The 15255-nt window shown below is 33.2% G+C and overlaps 1 protein-coding gene across 2 annotated transcripts in view; it reads left to right on the top strand.

Moving 5' to 3' along the window:
• Positions 1–74: 74 nt before the first annotated feature.
• The window catches only part of LOC124354387 (casein kinase I-like), a 79793-nt gene continuing 64612 nt past the window's right edge, over positions 75–15255 (top strand). The window contains exons 1-3 of one of the 2 annotated variants that reach the window (XM_046804798.1): positions 75–254; positions 384–461; positions 576–686. In XM_046804798.1, the coding sequence (XP_046660754.1) occupies positions 386–461; positions 576–686 (187 nt within the window). In that variant the 5' untranslated portion in view covers positions 75–254; positions 384–385. Of the gene's footprint in view, positions 462–575; positions 687–15255 lie in introns of both variants that reach the window. The other variant, XM_046804797.1, reaches the window with a different exon arrangement.

Below are 15255 nucleotides of genomic sequence, written 5' to 3'. Positions count from 1 at the left end.
ATCCTCCAATCAGATGACTCCTCTATCCTTTCCAGGCAAATTGGAAGATGGCGCGCTCATAGTGATGCGGACACTTTTGTAACTAAAGCGTAGGTTCGCGATCATCTGTGTCGTCTTAATGTCGGTCGGGGATTTTATATGAAGTATTGTTCTAATTTTCTCTATAAATCTTTAATTTTGTACTTAATGCCGTTATAACAAAAATAGAAAACGGACGGTTCGTCTGTAACACAAGTTCTCAACTCGAGCGCCAGGTATATTCATGAAATTTGTCTCATTTCGGTATTTCCAAAGCAATACTCCATTAGGAAATTTCAAATATGGCTGACACAATGCAAGGTGTTTATGTTTCCATTGTCTAAATTATCATTGTTCGTTTTTAGATATGGAGCTCCGAGTGGGCAACAAGTATAGATTAGGACGAAAAATAGGAAGCGGTTCATTTGGAGATATATATCTAGGTAAGTCAGATAGATTTTACATAAGTGTTCGACGTAGCAGTAGAGCATGCACAAGGGCACATCCTCTTCTCTTGTAAGTAAAGGCGATTAAGTAATATATTTTTAATTTGTTAGGAACCAACATTTCCACTGGTGAGGAAGTAGCAATCAAGCTAGAATGCATCAAAACAAGACACCCACAACTTCACATAGAATCCAAGTTCTACAAAATGATGCAGGGTGGAGGTAAGTTGCCCCCATTCATAGGATTAAAATTTTTTAAGTGCATGTGATAGGCTATTTTGTAATATATATAACAGGCTCAAGAATGTATGTTACCCTTACACTGTAGGTATCAATCAACATTATTCAGGGTAAACCTTTTAAAATTTGATCAAAAGCCAGGCTTTACATATGTATGTGAGTAAACATTTGAAATAACCTATTTTAGTATGTATAGCCTAGTTCTTACAGCAAGATATTTTTGTAATATCGAACCAAATAAGTGTATAGCTTCTATTACCTGCGATAGAATGAGATCTTATTTATACCTAAGTTACAAAATGTTTCTAAATTTGAAAAGGCTTTTGGTATCTGGATATTAAAAGAATAACAGGAGTTTTGGACATTTATCTAGGATTTAGAAGAACTTTAGATTCATTCTACTTGAAACATTTAGTACTATGGAACCTTATTTGCTGTATTAGCCAGTGTAATGTTTAGTACTAGTTTAAAAGACCCACTTCACAGTTTTTGCTGATATTTCAAGTTTTAGTGCTTAATAAATGTTGATACCAATATTAGTGAGGTAAAAGTGAAGAAAGTTCTAATTAGCAAATAAAGAAAACATCCCCCCTTAAAACCTGTTGGAGTCCTGGAGATATCCCTGCTGAACCAGGTTTTCCCCTGGCGGCACTTCATCATTATTGTTAAATACAGTTATTATATTTTGCTCTTGGAATATCATATACCTATAAGATTTAATTAGATTATTAATTTTTAATGTTATTGATGTTTCTACATTTATATATACATAATTTTAGAATATAGGCTATAAAATATTGGTTCATCGAGATAGCCTAAATCATAGCTGAAGTATGCATCACGAACTAGCACGTTAAAAAATAAACTCATCACATCTTTCACAACAGAAAATATCCACTTCACTTTCTTCGTCACTGTCAGCTAACACACTAAACTCATGACAGTGAGGCTACAGTTTAATAAGAGGCTACCACCACAATAGAATCATAGTAGGGTGTATCATTCGAACAGTAAAAAGTAACCAAATGTTTTATTTTGTTTGTTACATTTTATAGATACACTACATAGATAGTTTTTATATAAAGTAATTTGTGTCAACATTTTTGTTTCTTTAGTTTAGGTAATTCTAAATATGATTCTGTTGTTGTGGTGGCCTCTTATTATACTGCAGCCATAAAAACCTCGACATTTGGAGTACAATAAAGCTGCCAAGTATCGTAGTGCAAAACAGAATAGACCAAGAGAAAGCTAGTATTCTTCTGTGAATCCCAGTATATTGAACATTATTTAATTTGGTGAGGTGTGTCCAAGGTAACGTGAAATTAAAAGGCCTACAAACTGTACAAGTACTAATTGGTAGATAAGATTGTTAGGCGATTATAGAGGTAGTTAGGACGTCTCTCAATAAAATATGTAATTAATATAAAGGCTTTCCTTGAAAATGAATTAGGTTTGGTTCACATAGTTTGATTATTGGTGCTTAGTAAATATAATGAACAAACTATTTTGATTTGGTGTTTAGAACACTGCCGTGAATTATTGTATTTTATCCTGTTTAAATCCTTTGTTTTAAGACCGATGAGGCATTAATTCAAGTGTATATAGCCTATATATTTTAACACTTATGCTGTTTTTTTGGCAATTCCTGTCGAAATTACAGCACTATCTTGAACTTTTATAAATGACTAACATAGGCACCTAATTACATTAGTCATATTACTAATAAAATATACTTGAGTGAAATCTGTATAAGGCTGAAAGAGAGAGTATCTTGCATCATTTGTGACACTGTTGTAACAAAATTTGCACAAAATATTATTGCTATACATATAGCCTGTATTCAAATAAATATATCAATCATATGCTTCTGGAATTATATAACAAACAAAATTAACCATGTGCGCGTTTTGGTGTCTCTTAATATCTGCTGTATACACTTTTGTTTACGTTTTGATATTCTTTACTCAGTAAATCACACTTAGGTGTGAAAATTGAATGAGGTAATTGTTGAATGAAAACTTGGCACTCTTAAAATAATTGAATCAAAGAAGAAGGAAGAATACATATATTTTAGGGTTAGGTGATTAACCAACCAACTGATACTACTAATAACAAACAGAATGCCATCACACATTTGATAAATGAGTCCTTGTCTGAAGGCATGTTTCCACAAAGATGGAAAGAAAGTATAGTTCATCCCCTACCTAAGGTACCCACCCCTCATAGTGTTAATCAACTTAGGCCAATATCGATTTTACCAGCGATGTCCAAAATATTGGAGAAAATTGTTACTAAGTAATTGATGAAGCACATGGATGATAAGAACATTCTTCCTAAAACTCAATCTGGCTTCAGACATAATCATAGTACTTGCACTACCCTGATGAACTTATTTTCAGATTTGATTGACTCTAAAGACAGTGGAAAATACAACTCCATTGTTATGTTGGATTATTCGCAGGCATTTGACTCAATTAGTCACAAAATGTTGTTGGCCAAGGTGCACTATTACAGCTTTGGAGAAAACGCTATTGAGTGGGTGAAGTCTTATCTTGGAGTAAGAAGCCAGGTGACAAGGGTTGAGGGCGAGACATCTGCCTCTCTAAGTAGGGAGCGAGGTGTGCCTCAGGGAAGTTGTCTTGGTCCTGTACTGTTTAACCTGTACACCTCTGACTTCCCAAAGTGTATTAAACATTGTACGGCTCATATGTATGCTGATGACTGCCAGTTGCATTTGTCCTATGACCCTAGCGCAGTTCAGGTGGCTTTTGCCCATATAAACTCTGATCTTGAAAACATCAGTAAATGGTCTGTAGACAATGGGTTAAAGCTCAATGTTGGCAAGTGCACTGTCCTTCATACTATACCACACAACACAATACAGGCCTTGACAGACAGTGGTGTGGGGATTGCTCTTGATGGGGAGTTTTTGACCTTGAGTGACAGGGTGAAAACGCTCGGCATCATGCTTGATAGCGATTTAACATTCTCTGAACACGTCACTTATGTCATACAACGTGCACTTGGCAGATTAAGAGGTCTATACAGATTCAGATCTCTACTGCCGGAATTTGCGAAGCTTCAGCTTATGCAGTCGATGGTTTTTTCCGTCATTTATTACTGCTATCCAGCTTATGGTAACAGCATCTCGCGGGGAGACGTAGAACGTATTCAGAGACTTCAAAACTCTGCGGTGTGTTTCATTTTCAACTTGAAACGTTTTGATCACGTGTCCCCCTTTCGAGATGCTGCCAGCCTGCTACCAGTGGAGTCCGTCTGCAGGATGTTGACTTGCTCATTGGTCCACAAGGTCCTATCACACCAGGAACTGCAGTACCTGAGCGAGCGGTTGTTGTTCCGGGAGGGGGTCTCGCAACGCAGTACCCGCCATGGCTACCTTCTTGACTTTCGAAAAGTCAGGCATGAAGTCGGGAGGAAAAGTTTTTCATATTTCGGCCCTAAATTGTACAATGACCTCCCCCTTAGCCTTAAGCAATACAGTTGCAATTCTTTTAAATTAAAACTTAAGGACTACATATGTGGTGATAAATAACGTATTTAAGTTGTTAGTGTATAAGTTTTAGTATTTATTATAATCCAATGTTGTTCCTTTTAGTTTTAATCACAAGTCTTTGTTATTTAGTATTTAAGGCCATTAAATGACTTGAGTTGTTCTGCAAAACAGTGTATGTACTGAGAAACGCTTGTAAATAAAGGCATTTTGATTGATTGATTGATTGAATGATGCAGTGGTATTTGTGCTTGTGACGCATATTTTTCAGATATTAAATGGTAAGGAATAAGTGATACATATTTTTATATATATATATATATATATATATATATATATATATATATATAAAAATGAATGTTTGTATGTTTGTCCTTTATGGAATCGTGAACTATTGGACCGATCATGATGAAAATTTGTACGTATATGTATTTTTCCACGGAGAAGGTTTATAAGCTATGCCCATCCCTTTCCCGATTCAGGATTCCGCCCCACTGGTTACAGAAATACCCATAAGAAATGCATTGCAGCAAACATATGTTAACGTCTTTTCAAATTTTTAATCAGCTGTTCTTTGTAAACATATATTACACTTATAGTTTTAAAGCATAGAGTAAGCTTAAGAGAAACGACAAATTTTGTTTAAACTGTTTTTGCAATCACTGTTAAACATAGACTTTACTATCCAGATAATACAATTCAAATTTGACGTAAAAATTCACCTTTAACTGCAATATTTATTTAATATAAACCATGCTCATGCTTGATCAGAAGAGTAATGCAGATATCATAATTACTATCTTACGTTGGCTACAAATATAAAGAATGTTATAAAATCAACCTTAGTTGTATGGTTCTCAAAACTCCGTGTGTACATATTCTCTCGATCGAGACAACAAAGCAAGCTCAATCGTGGCATCGGAGATATAACTAATTTAATCTAAAATTTATTATAGTAAAAAAAAAATTTACTAAGTAATATAAGGACTTCGGTTCTTAAGATTTGCGTGCGAAGCCGTGGGTAACAGCTAGATAGAGGCAGGAATATGGTACATACCTTCATAATACGCCCAAGAGGCTCACGATGGAACGACTATCAATTATCTCAGCAATGTTTAGAATGTGATAGAAAAAGAATAAGTGAATATAGTGTACTGTTTTCAACGGGAAATTGCGTGCGAAGCCGCGGGCAACTTTCGCAAAAAATTATTGAAATGCGCAGCAAAGCGCGCCGGGCCCGCTAGTATATATATAAACCAGAGAAAAATTAAAGTAATAAAAGTATACATTTTACCAGAGGAGTTTTTAAATATTGATATAAATGGAAAACATTTATTAAATTGGTTTTCCTGTTGAGATTGAGAAATACTTCAAATGTACAAATTGTCCACATTTTGAAATGAAATGAACAACAAGATATTATAAATACTACACTTAATGAAAACACAATCATGTTTTTCATAACAGTTGATGTATTATTGCTTTTTTTTTAGTCGTCATCACTAGAGTTAAGTCTGTACCTCTTCTCTGAATTTATGTAATACTAGGGTAGGGCTCTAACTTATAGCCTTGTTGGAAGCATTTTGGGTGAATGCCACAGTTGCAACTCGGACATCAGTAAACTTTAATTTCTTTTTATCTTTGGTTTATCAGTGCAAACAACACAAATTCATTAGTTTTTTTGGTACTTTGGGATTATACCGACCACACCCAGACATGAATCGTTATTTGACATTTTGCTTCTACTGATTACTAGATTAGCATAGAACAATATTTCGTCAATATAAAACAGGAATTGTCTTATTGCAAACCCCTCCCCATCCTCAGACAGAGGTCAAAGTCGAGCGGTCTAGTAGATAACGTGTTTGCAGAGTCTCGCTGCCCGTTCAGCTGGTGCGTCGCTTTGTTGTACTTCCGTGTTTTACCCCTACATTTCTCCAAACACAAAAATTCAACAAAAACAAACATTACCAAACAAAAACTAAACTCTTTATTGAAAAAAAAACACACAAAAATTGTTTTTATTCTTGATCACACTCCGCCACCGAAAATGCGAGTGCCTCCAGCCATCGGCGCGGGCTTCGGCAACACCTTCCGCGCTAATGTCAACGAAAGAAAAACATCCCTCGAGATAGTACCTATCAGTAAAATATCAAATTCTAGAGGGGCTGATCAGAAATATAAATTTAATTGTAATGGAAAGGCAATTATGTACCGTGCAAAAAACTTAATTAATCATGTGATGCCGCGCGGCCTGCCGTAATCGGGATTCTCGAGAAAGATAAGATAACAGCGACATTAACAATTGATAATCGTTGTAAGTTTGTAATTTTGTAATTAAAGAGTTGGGTAAGATGAAGTATATGTTTTGATTAATGCTAGTTTTTCATCCTCATAGGTGATTGGAATGATAGTGAACTATGATGTAGGTAACAATCTAAGGAAGTGTGGGTTTAAGAGGTGAGGATAATAGGGTTATCAACATTCATAAGAATGCTGGGAATTTGAGCTGGGAGATAATATTACCAACCTTTGAGGGCAATTAGAGTTTTTCAGTACTTTCACCTGTTTTTCATCATTTTTGCCTCTGTCTTATCTGTATTGTGAGGTTAATTATCACTTTTTCCTCTGTTCTTTCAATCTTATTTTTGCCATTGTACAACCTCTATGGGCAATGGGCAATGTTAATATCTCTGTGTTGATTTATTTTTGCATTTCCTGATTGGTTACATATTGTTGTGTAGTTTATTTCAAGAGACATACACTGTTCCTTCTCTTTTGTCGTTCTAGTGACTAATGAGTTTTTTCTACATATAGAAATTAGTGTCTTTGAGTGTACTTAAAGTAGACTATTATTCTCGTGTCGGAATAGACTGAAAAGTATATAATAGCCAAAAGACGTGCGTTGTTTTCTTTTACTTCCTAATGGGAATTTCAATTCTTTGTGTACTTTAAGTGTGGTGGCCATTGTCCTCTTGCTATATAAAAATAACATTTCACATTTTTAAAACTCAAGCGTTAGGGATTAGTCTTTTGGAATTTTATATTACACTGATCGGTACATCAAGAGATGTTTTTCATTCATCACCATGAGGGCTGGCAACTATGAGGGCTGGAAACTATAATGTGTTGTAGATATATAATCTGTTGTAGATATATAATCTGTGGGTGTAGATTATGGAAGTCATCACTACTCAAATCTTACTCACTGACTGGGTGAACATACAGTAGAAGTTGTGTAAGCCCAAATCACATATATTAAATTTAAAGTGTAAGCAACATTTTTTAAGAAAAAACTACTTTTAACTCTATACTTGATTTTTTCTCAGGGTATTGTTAGTATGTATATTCAATATAATTTGGCTGCTTTTATTGTTAAAAGATGGTTATTCAGTGAAAACCGGCTTCTTGTGAAAGAGTTGTGTTAGAAATAATTTTTTAAAACCATGAATCTGTTATTATCCTACATTTTTAATTTAATATGTGATTTGCAACAATACCAAGTATTCATGGGGAAACAAATGGGGCAACAATACCAAGAAGTACGTATTTCTTGGTAAAAAAAATCAAATTTGTATTTTGACAAAAATATTTCATGATAATATTTTGACAGAAATATTTCATTATAACTCATGTTGTGTTTTATGTCACTAGAGAGACCCTTAAGGCACATCAAAATCATTTCAAAACCAGTTCAGTTGTCAGGGAGAGCTCCTACAGCAATTTCAAAAACATCTGTTGACAAAGTCTTTTTTGGCCAGTTTTTTTGGAAACTTTACATAGTTATATTTTGAAAACAGTTTCAGATAAAAAAGTTAGTACTTGTATTAGTCTTTAGTATACAAAATTGTAATGCAATTTCAAATGGGGTAATTCCACACCAAATCAACCAAAAAACATTTAACACTTATTGTCTCAGAATTTTATGAAGTACATTTGTTTCTTTTATGAAATACATTTGTTTCTTTAGTGTAGATAAACAATTGTGCAAAGTGTTATTTATTTCTTAATGTTATTTTTTAATGCAGACTGCTCCTCGCCACAGACTAGAAAAAATATCTTTACTATTTTTCAACAGAAATTCCTAAAAATTTAAAATAAATATACAAAAACTCTATTTTTTATTGTTAACTTAACATAAATAATAATGTGACAACTAAATAATGTACATGGTTGCGCAAGCCCCTAGTGGTGATGCAGAAACCAGCCGGCCACTATGTGTGGCCTGGCGAGCTGATAGGATAACCACCTGAGACTATTTTTTCTGACTGAGACATAAGTTTTTTCCATCGCAAAAGGTTTAAGTAAATACATTTTTTCAAAGTCTTAATTATTCAGGTGGGAGCAACTTTATGGTAGCCACCTACCACACATCTTCAAGGCAAAATACTTGCAAGTCATTAATTTTTCATTAGTTTATTTTTGTATTTTCGAGCAGTGTGAAGAGGTGTTAAGACCTAAATTATGCTACGCTGATATAAATTGGCCTTTTAGTAACTTGTCAGAGCACTGAACTGTATTTTGAAAAAATTATTGTGTCTTGCAAAATGTTTACATGGATTTGTTCCAAGGCATAACGAAATAGATGGATTCACAACACCTTATATAATCCCACTTTCTCATAAAAACACTTCTACAGACTAGTTTTAAATCGCATGTACAATATCAGGAGAAAAGGGTTTCATGTAATGTGTTTCACCCAAAAAAATTGCCAATGATTGTGGAAAATAAGCTCTGGAAAGTCTGAACTTGTGCTATAAAAGTTTTAGTATGAGAATCGAAGTATTACTGAGGTTAAACTCACACTATTAAGGTTTGTTTTTGCATAAAGACATGCTGAAAGGGGGTTAGAGTTTTGGCCTGAAGTTTTTTTAGAATGCTATTGAAGATTAAAAATAAATTAAAGTCATGTTAAGTTACTTTTAACATTATGTATTATATGGAAATTTAAAGAAAGTTACAAAAATTCGTGTGTGTTGTCAAAAAAGTGGTGGTATTTAAAGTTGAGTTGATGAGATTCTATTTTAGAACAGTGCTCTATATTAACATTCTAATTCACCTTTTCGTAGTAAACAAATTATGTTAGTAACATATTTTTGAAAAATATAGTTGATTTCTTTATGTAAATGGCAACTTTTACATTAAGTTCCTGACTGCTGCAAACAGGGTTTTTAAGCATAAATCAAGGGATGAATAGATATGGCAAATATAAATAAGCAACTGTAAAATCTTATTGGTAATAAAAAAAAAATATGTATTTTACTAAAGTTAAAAAAACAAGATTTTGTCATTTGCCAATAAAAATAGTATTTTACAAATTGCCTTATTTCTTTGTTTTTGACGATTTAAGCATTGTGAAGGAAACAGGATTTATGGGCATTTGCTATTGTTCAGGGATACAAACAAATCAATAACACCAGTGTTTTGGATCAAATTTCAAATAATAATGTTTTGAAAAGACTTATACAGGCTGATATGTAACAGTTTCATATCAAGCTTGAAGTGGCTGCAAATATACCAGTACAGGAGAGAACACAGCCAGCCTGAGGGTTAAACGTGTGGTCAGTTATATGTCACAGTTTCATAACAAGCTTGAAGTGGCTGCAAATATTATACCAGTACAGGAGAGAACACAGCCAGCCTGAGGGTTTAAACGTATGGTCAGTGATATGTCACAATTTCATAACAAGCTTGAAGTGGCTGCAAATATTATACCAGTACAGGAGAGAACACAGCCAGCCTGAGGGTTAAACGTATGTGGTCAGTTATATGTCACAGTTTCATAACAAGCTTGAAGTGGCTGCAAATATTATACCAGTACAGGAGAGAACACAGCCAGCCTGAGGGTTAAACGTATATGGTCAGTTATATGTCACAGTTTCATAACAAGCTTGAAGTGGCTGCAAATATTATACCAGTACAGGAGAGAACACAGCCAGCCTGAGGGTTAAACGTGTGGTCAGTTATATGTCACAGTTTCATAACAAGCTTGAAGTGGCTGCAAATATTATACCAGTACAGGAGAGAACACAGCCAGCCTGAGGGTTAAACGTGTGGTCAGTTATATGTCACAGTTTCATAACAAGCTTGAAGTGGCTGCAAATATTATACCAGTACAGGAGAGAACACAGCCAGCCTGAGGGTTAAACATGCTGTAATAAATAGCTTGTTTGCTTATTAATGATAACAATTGTAACTCTGAATAAACAATATTGAGAGAGTGATCAACTATGAGAGTAATGAGCTAGGTGTTCTGTTACAGTTCTACACTGGTATCAGTGATGACAAATTATGTGTGCGTAACAGTGGTATTAATTTACAACAGACTATTGTGTGTAGTTATGTAACACTGTTGTTTGGACTGGGACTGAGTATCCTTGGATAGCTGGCTAGACTCCCTGCTTGTACACAATGCTGAAAATTATAAGGATCCAAAAATAATGACTTTACTTTATGTAAATACTTGAATTGTGTAGACTTTACAAACAAAATAATTATAACAGATTTTCCTCATCACAACTAATTTGTTACAAATTTAAAATATAAAAAACATAATTCTTCTAAATTTGAAAAATCAATAATTAAGTGGCTTGTAATAAAGTAATTATTAGAATCTTGAAATCTCTATCCAGAAGATAACAATTTATGATTCTGTAATTTTTTGAACATCTTACTAGTATTCCTATTATCGTTCTTATGTTTTTTAGTTTGTAATGGTTAATTTACCATACAATTATATCGTGCAACAATAGTTATGCGATAATTTTCTTTGTTTTATGTAAACAGTGTAGGTTTTTATGTAAGATGTTATGTAATGTCTATGTACACAATGAACATATTTATTAAGAAATAAACATTTGATGTTTATTATATTATATACAGGGTGTCCCGTAACTCTCTGGAAAAAGGTATACCGCATTATTGTTCAAATCAAGACAAACATATTTCACCATATGAACATGGGTCTCTGATGCTTAGTTTCCCATCTGTCTGTCTGTATGTGTTTTTATAAAAATTGTTGTCTTAAAAACTTATAAATTAAATTATACCAAATTTGGCTCCAATGTTTATAATAGCAAGGCCAGTTGCTGAAAAAAATTCATGAAATTATCTTTAATTTTTTTTAAATGGTGGCCATTAAAACTTTTAAACTTTGAATATCTTAAAAACCTGCAATTTTTCTTTAGAATTACAGGATTGTATTGCATTTTAGAGGATTGTATCACTAATCTAATGACACCAAAATTATTTAATTTGAATAATAAATAACTGATTAAGAGCAGATTTACTGTGACAAGACATGGCCCACATTGAGGTTCTCAGCGAATAGCCAACGATACAAAAACTGAATAAACGGCAGCTCTCAAAAATTGTTATTCTTGCAGTTCTTAAGAAAAAATGCTAGTTTTAAAAATATTAAAAGTTTTAATGACCACCATTTTTAAAATATTAAAGATAATTTCATGATATTCTTTTCAGTAACTGGCCTTGTTATCATAAACTTTTGAGTCAAATTTGGTTTAATTTATTACTTTTTAAGATATCAATTTTTTTATAAAAAACCCATGCAGACAGACAGATGGGAAACTAAGCATTGGAGACCCATGTTCATATGGTGAAATATGTTTGTCTCAACCTGAAGAATAACGTGGTATATCTTTGTCCAGAGAGTTACGGGACACCCTTGGTCAAGTAATTACACAAAGTTTTGAAAATCAGCCGAAATAGGCCTACTAATACAGGAGAAATAAATAGCCTATTACTTGGGTTAAATTTAAATTGAAATAATCTTATACATAAATAATTCAAGCTTCAGTTTTGCTTTACTTTTTCTGACATGTAGACAGACAAACAATATAGGTACATACATACAAACTGACCTTTCTTTGAGGAATGCTTTTTCAAAAATCATAGCAATCGGTCAGCACATTTGGCCTTCATCTTGTGACAGACAGACTGACAATTTACATGCATAAATGACAATCGGCCTACAGACAGACAAAGTGTCATATGACCTGAATTAAAAATAGACTACGATGGTAGATACAGTATAATTTCTGCTGGTAGTTCATGTAGACTCAGTTAACAACCATAGTTATTCTGTTTATCAGAGCATAGCACCAACTCATCAGTACTATATTTTGATATTGTTCTTTGTTATATGGTATCTGTCAGAATGCAAAATAATTATTCTGATTCAGTTCTTAAAAAATCAAGTTTTATTTTTATATATACAATGCAAGTGCAGTATAATTTATAGTTCTTATATACATGATTCCTTGATACGTGATTTTGATCAATAGAAATTATTTATAATGTTTCATTAGATTTTAAAATTAATTTGTATATCACACTTGAAAATAAATTTGAGACAAACATAATATTGTCTGAGAAATCCCCACTTCTCTTGACAAAGCAGTTGTTGACACATGCGGGTTTTCAACAACAGACATCAACACCTCCAGACAATGGTCTTCAGTTCTTGCTGATCTCGGTCTTCCAGACTTAAATATCTCTTCTTTTCCTTTATAGGGAACAATAAAAAATACGGGTTTCATTCGAATTCTCTATTTTTCCTAGTTTGTACCTTTTATGAATACCTAACAAATGAGAGATCAACAGAGTGGTGCTTAAAAGTGACAGTTTTTAGCTGCCCCAAAAGTTACTTATTCCTATGTTGTAAGTAGTTTAGTTTATTCTGGCTTATACAATTTTCAATTGGCAGTCATTTTTTACTGGGTTAAGATAGAGACCTCTAGTTTGCGTTGTTGGTTTTCTTTTATCAGGGGCTTGAAAATGACAGGTCACTTGATGGGGCTTTACATTTAAAATTTTTGAGCTGCCCCCAAAATCCCCCATTTTGGGTTTGTGAATGAAGCAGTAATTATGCCCAAAAAGTACCTCATAATATAACATAAATGTGTGGCAAGTTTAGTTTTTCTCGTGTGAGCCGTTACAATATTAGTCGGGGGGTCTCCAGACTTTTTATTAACCCTGTATAACTTTATTACATTTTAGTGGATGTTTTTATGAATAATGTAAATACTTCCATTCATAAGTACAAAACTTATATAAATGTATATTTTTTAAATTAGTTTTGATTAACACTAGAAATTTCCTTCTCAATTTCTAAATACAAAATTGCAAAACTCACATAAATATAAGAATTATTTTTTTAAAAGATAATGAATTAATAATAAACCAACAATTTACTTGTCAAATTTACAGAAAACTAAAAACACAGTTTATTAAAATTATTTATATTTTACAAGCCAGAACAAAACATTTGACATAAGTGAAGAAGGGGTAGTACAACTCATTGACATACCATACCTATTTCTAATCTGCTCTAGATCCAAATCCTATTTATTATCATAAATAGTGTTTTTGTAGCGTGTGCAAAAAGTGTGTAACTAGTTATGCACGAATCTTTTTGCCAGAGTCTTTTTTTATGTATTGTCTAATAGGTTTCACTGGTTATTAAATACTTTGACAATATCTAGCTTTGCCAAAATGTCTTAAGTTTGGTATGTTGACACTTAGATTTTCACCTTAGAACAAAAAATCATGTGGTTCGTTAAGCTCATCTATCAAATACCATGCAGAGGATGATCCTATTTCTCCTCTCAACAACAATCTGATATATCATCAACATTAGGACTACTAACCAATGGGCTGACAGGTGGCGATGTTTCATTCCTAACAGGCAAATCTGGGAAGAATTCATCACTTTCATCAGTTATTCTAGAATATGATCTTCTATATCTCTTTTAAAGCCAGATTTACTAGATAATTAACTTTTACCAATAAAACTAGTTTTCAAGTTATTTTCATCCTTAAATGATTAACAAGTCAATAGACTTATACCTTGATCAAGCTACTAATAATGTCGGCATAGACAATATAATATGTAAAAGATCAATTCTGGCACAAAACCTAAATCTTGTAAGATACTGTTAAATGTCCAGAAAGTGGGAGTGGGCAAGTAAACAACATTGATGTGTGTATGCAGCAGAACAATCCTGTATATTCTGTTCATCTAGTAAGAAAACAGCCATCCATATGATTATTGACCTGGGAAGTGGGCAGGGATTGAATTACCTCCATAATGTGTGTCTGTCTGTATCAACAAGTTATGTGATTGCAGGGGCATTGGCTTCAGGATGTTTCCAAGGTCGTGGCTGTCCAGTCAGCTGTTTCAGAGTGTACATTGCCTCCCTCTCCTTTCCTCACTGTACCCCTCGTTACTTGGGTAGTCCATTGCTAATTAGCTCTCTTTTCCGTTTTGATTTCGCTGATAATCGCAACTCAGTGTCGGTTGTGTTCTTGCACAACTGAGTGAAAACAGCCAATTAAAATTAATTTGAGCTTGTTTCATTCATTTCTGTGTTGCATGTAATTAGTAAGGTATAAACTTATTGTTTTGTTTTATTTTATAGATTGTCTGTAAACAAATTTAAGAATAATGTTTATTTTTTAATTTTATAATAATAAAACTAAACCTTAATTAGTTTTACCGTGATAAGTTTTTAAATACAGACAGTTAATTTACTTTAGTTACATTTTAAATATTATACCTCTTAATAATGTTGCGTACGTATGTCAACATCTATTGAATTACTTTTATGATTGAAGCTGTCTTTGATCTAGCTAAGTAAAGATTGCACAAAGTCAATACTTTTTGCATCTAGAACTTATAAAAATTTTTTTTGAATTAGGTGACTGAGTATCTTTAGTCTTCTCTAAAACATCAACTGAACAAATTTTGTCTCTGCTAGGCAGTAGACAATAGAATATTCTTTATTCACAATTTTTGAGATGAGAATGGTGTGTCATTACATTGAAATTTAAATAATAAGCAAAAAAGAGACAATTCAGTATCGTTGAAGAGATGTAGATTTGTAATTTGTCATCTAATTCAAAAGTTCCTCTATGGAATAGAAAGATTCAGAAGAAGACAGGAAGTGAGGTTTATTCTGAGTTGCTGCTGTTCTCTAGTGTTTCTGACCAGATCTCTTGTGGTAGGATGATCAATTTTGC

Source organism: Homalodisca vitripennis, chromosome 2 (genome assembly GCF_021130785.1).
Source record: "Homalodisca vitripennis isolate AUS2020 chromosome 2, UT_GWSS_2.1, whole genome shotgun sequence".
Taxonomy (NCBI): Eukaryota; Metazoa; Arthropoda; class Insecta; order Hemiptera; family Cicadellidae; genus Homalodisca; species Homalodisca vitripennis.
The sequence above is the reverse complement of the archived record's forward strand: the minus strand, read 5'-3'. Positions and strand labels throughout refer to the sequence as shown.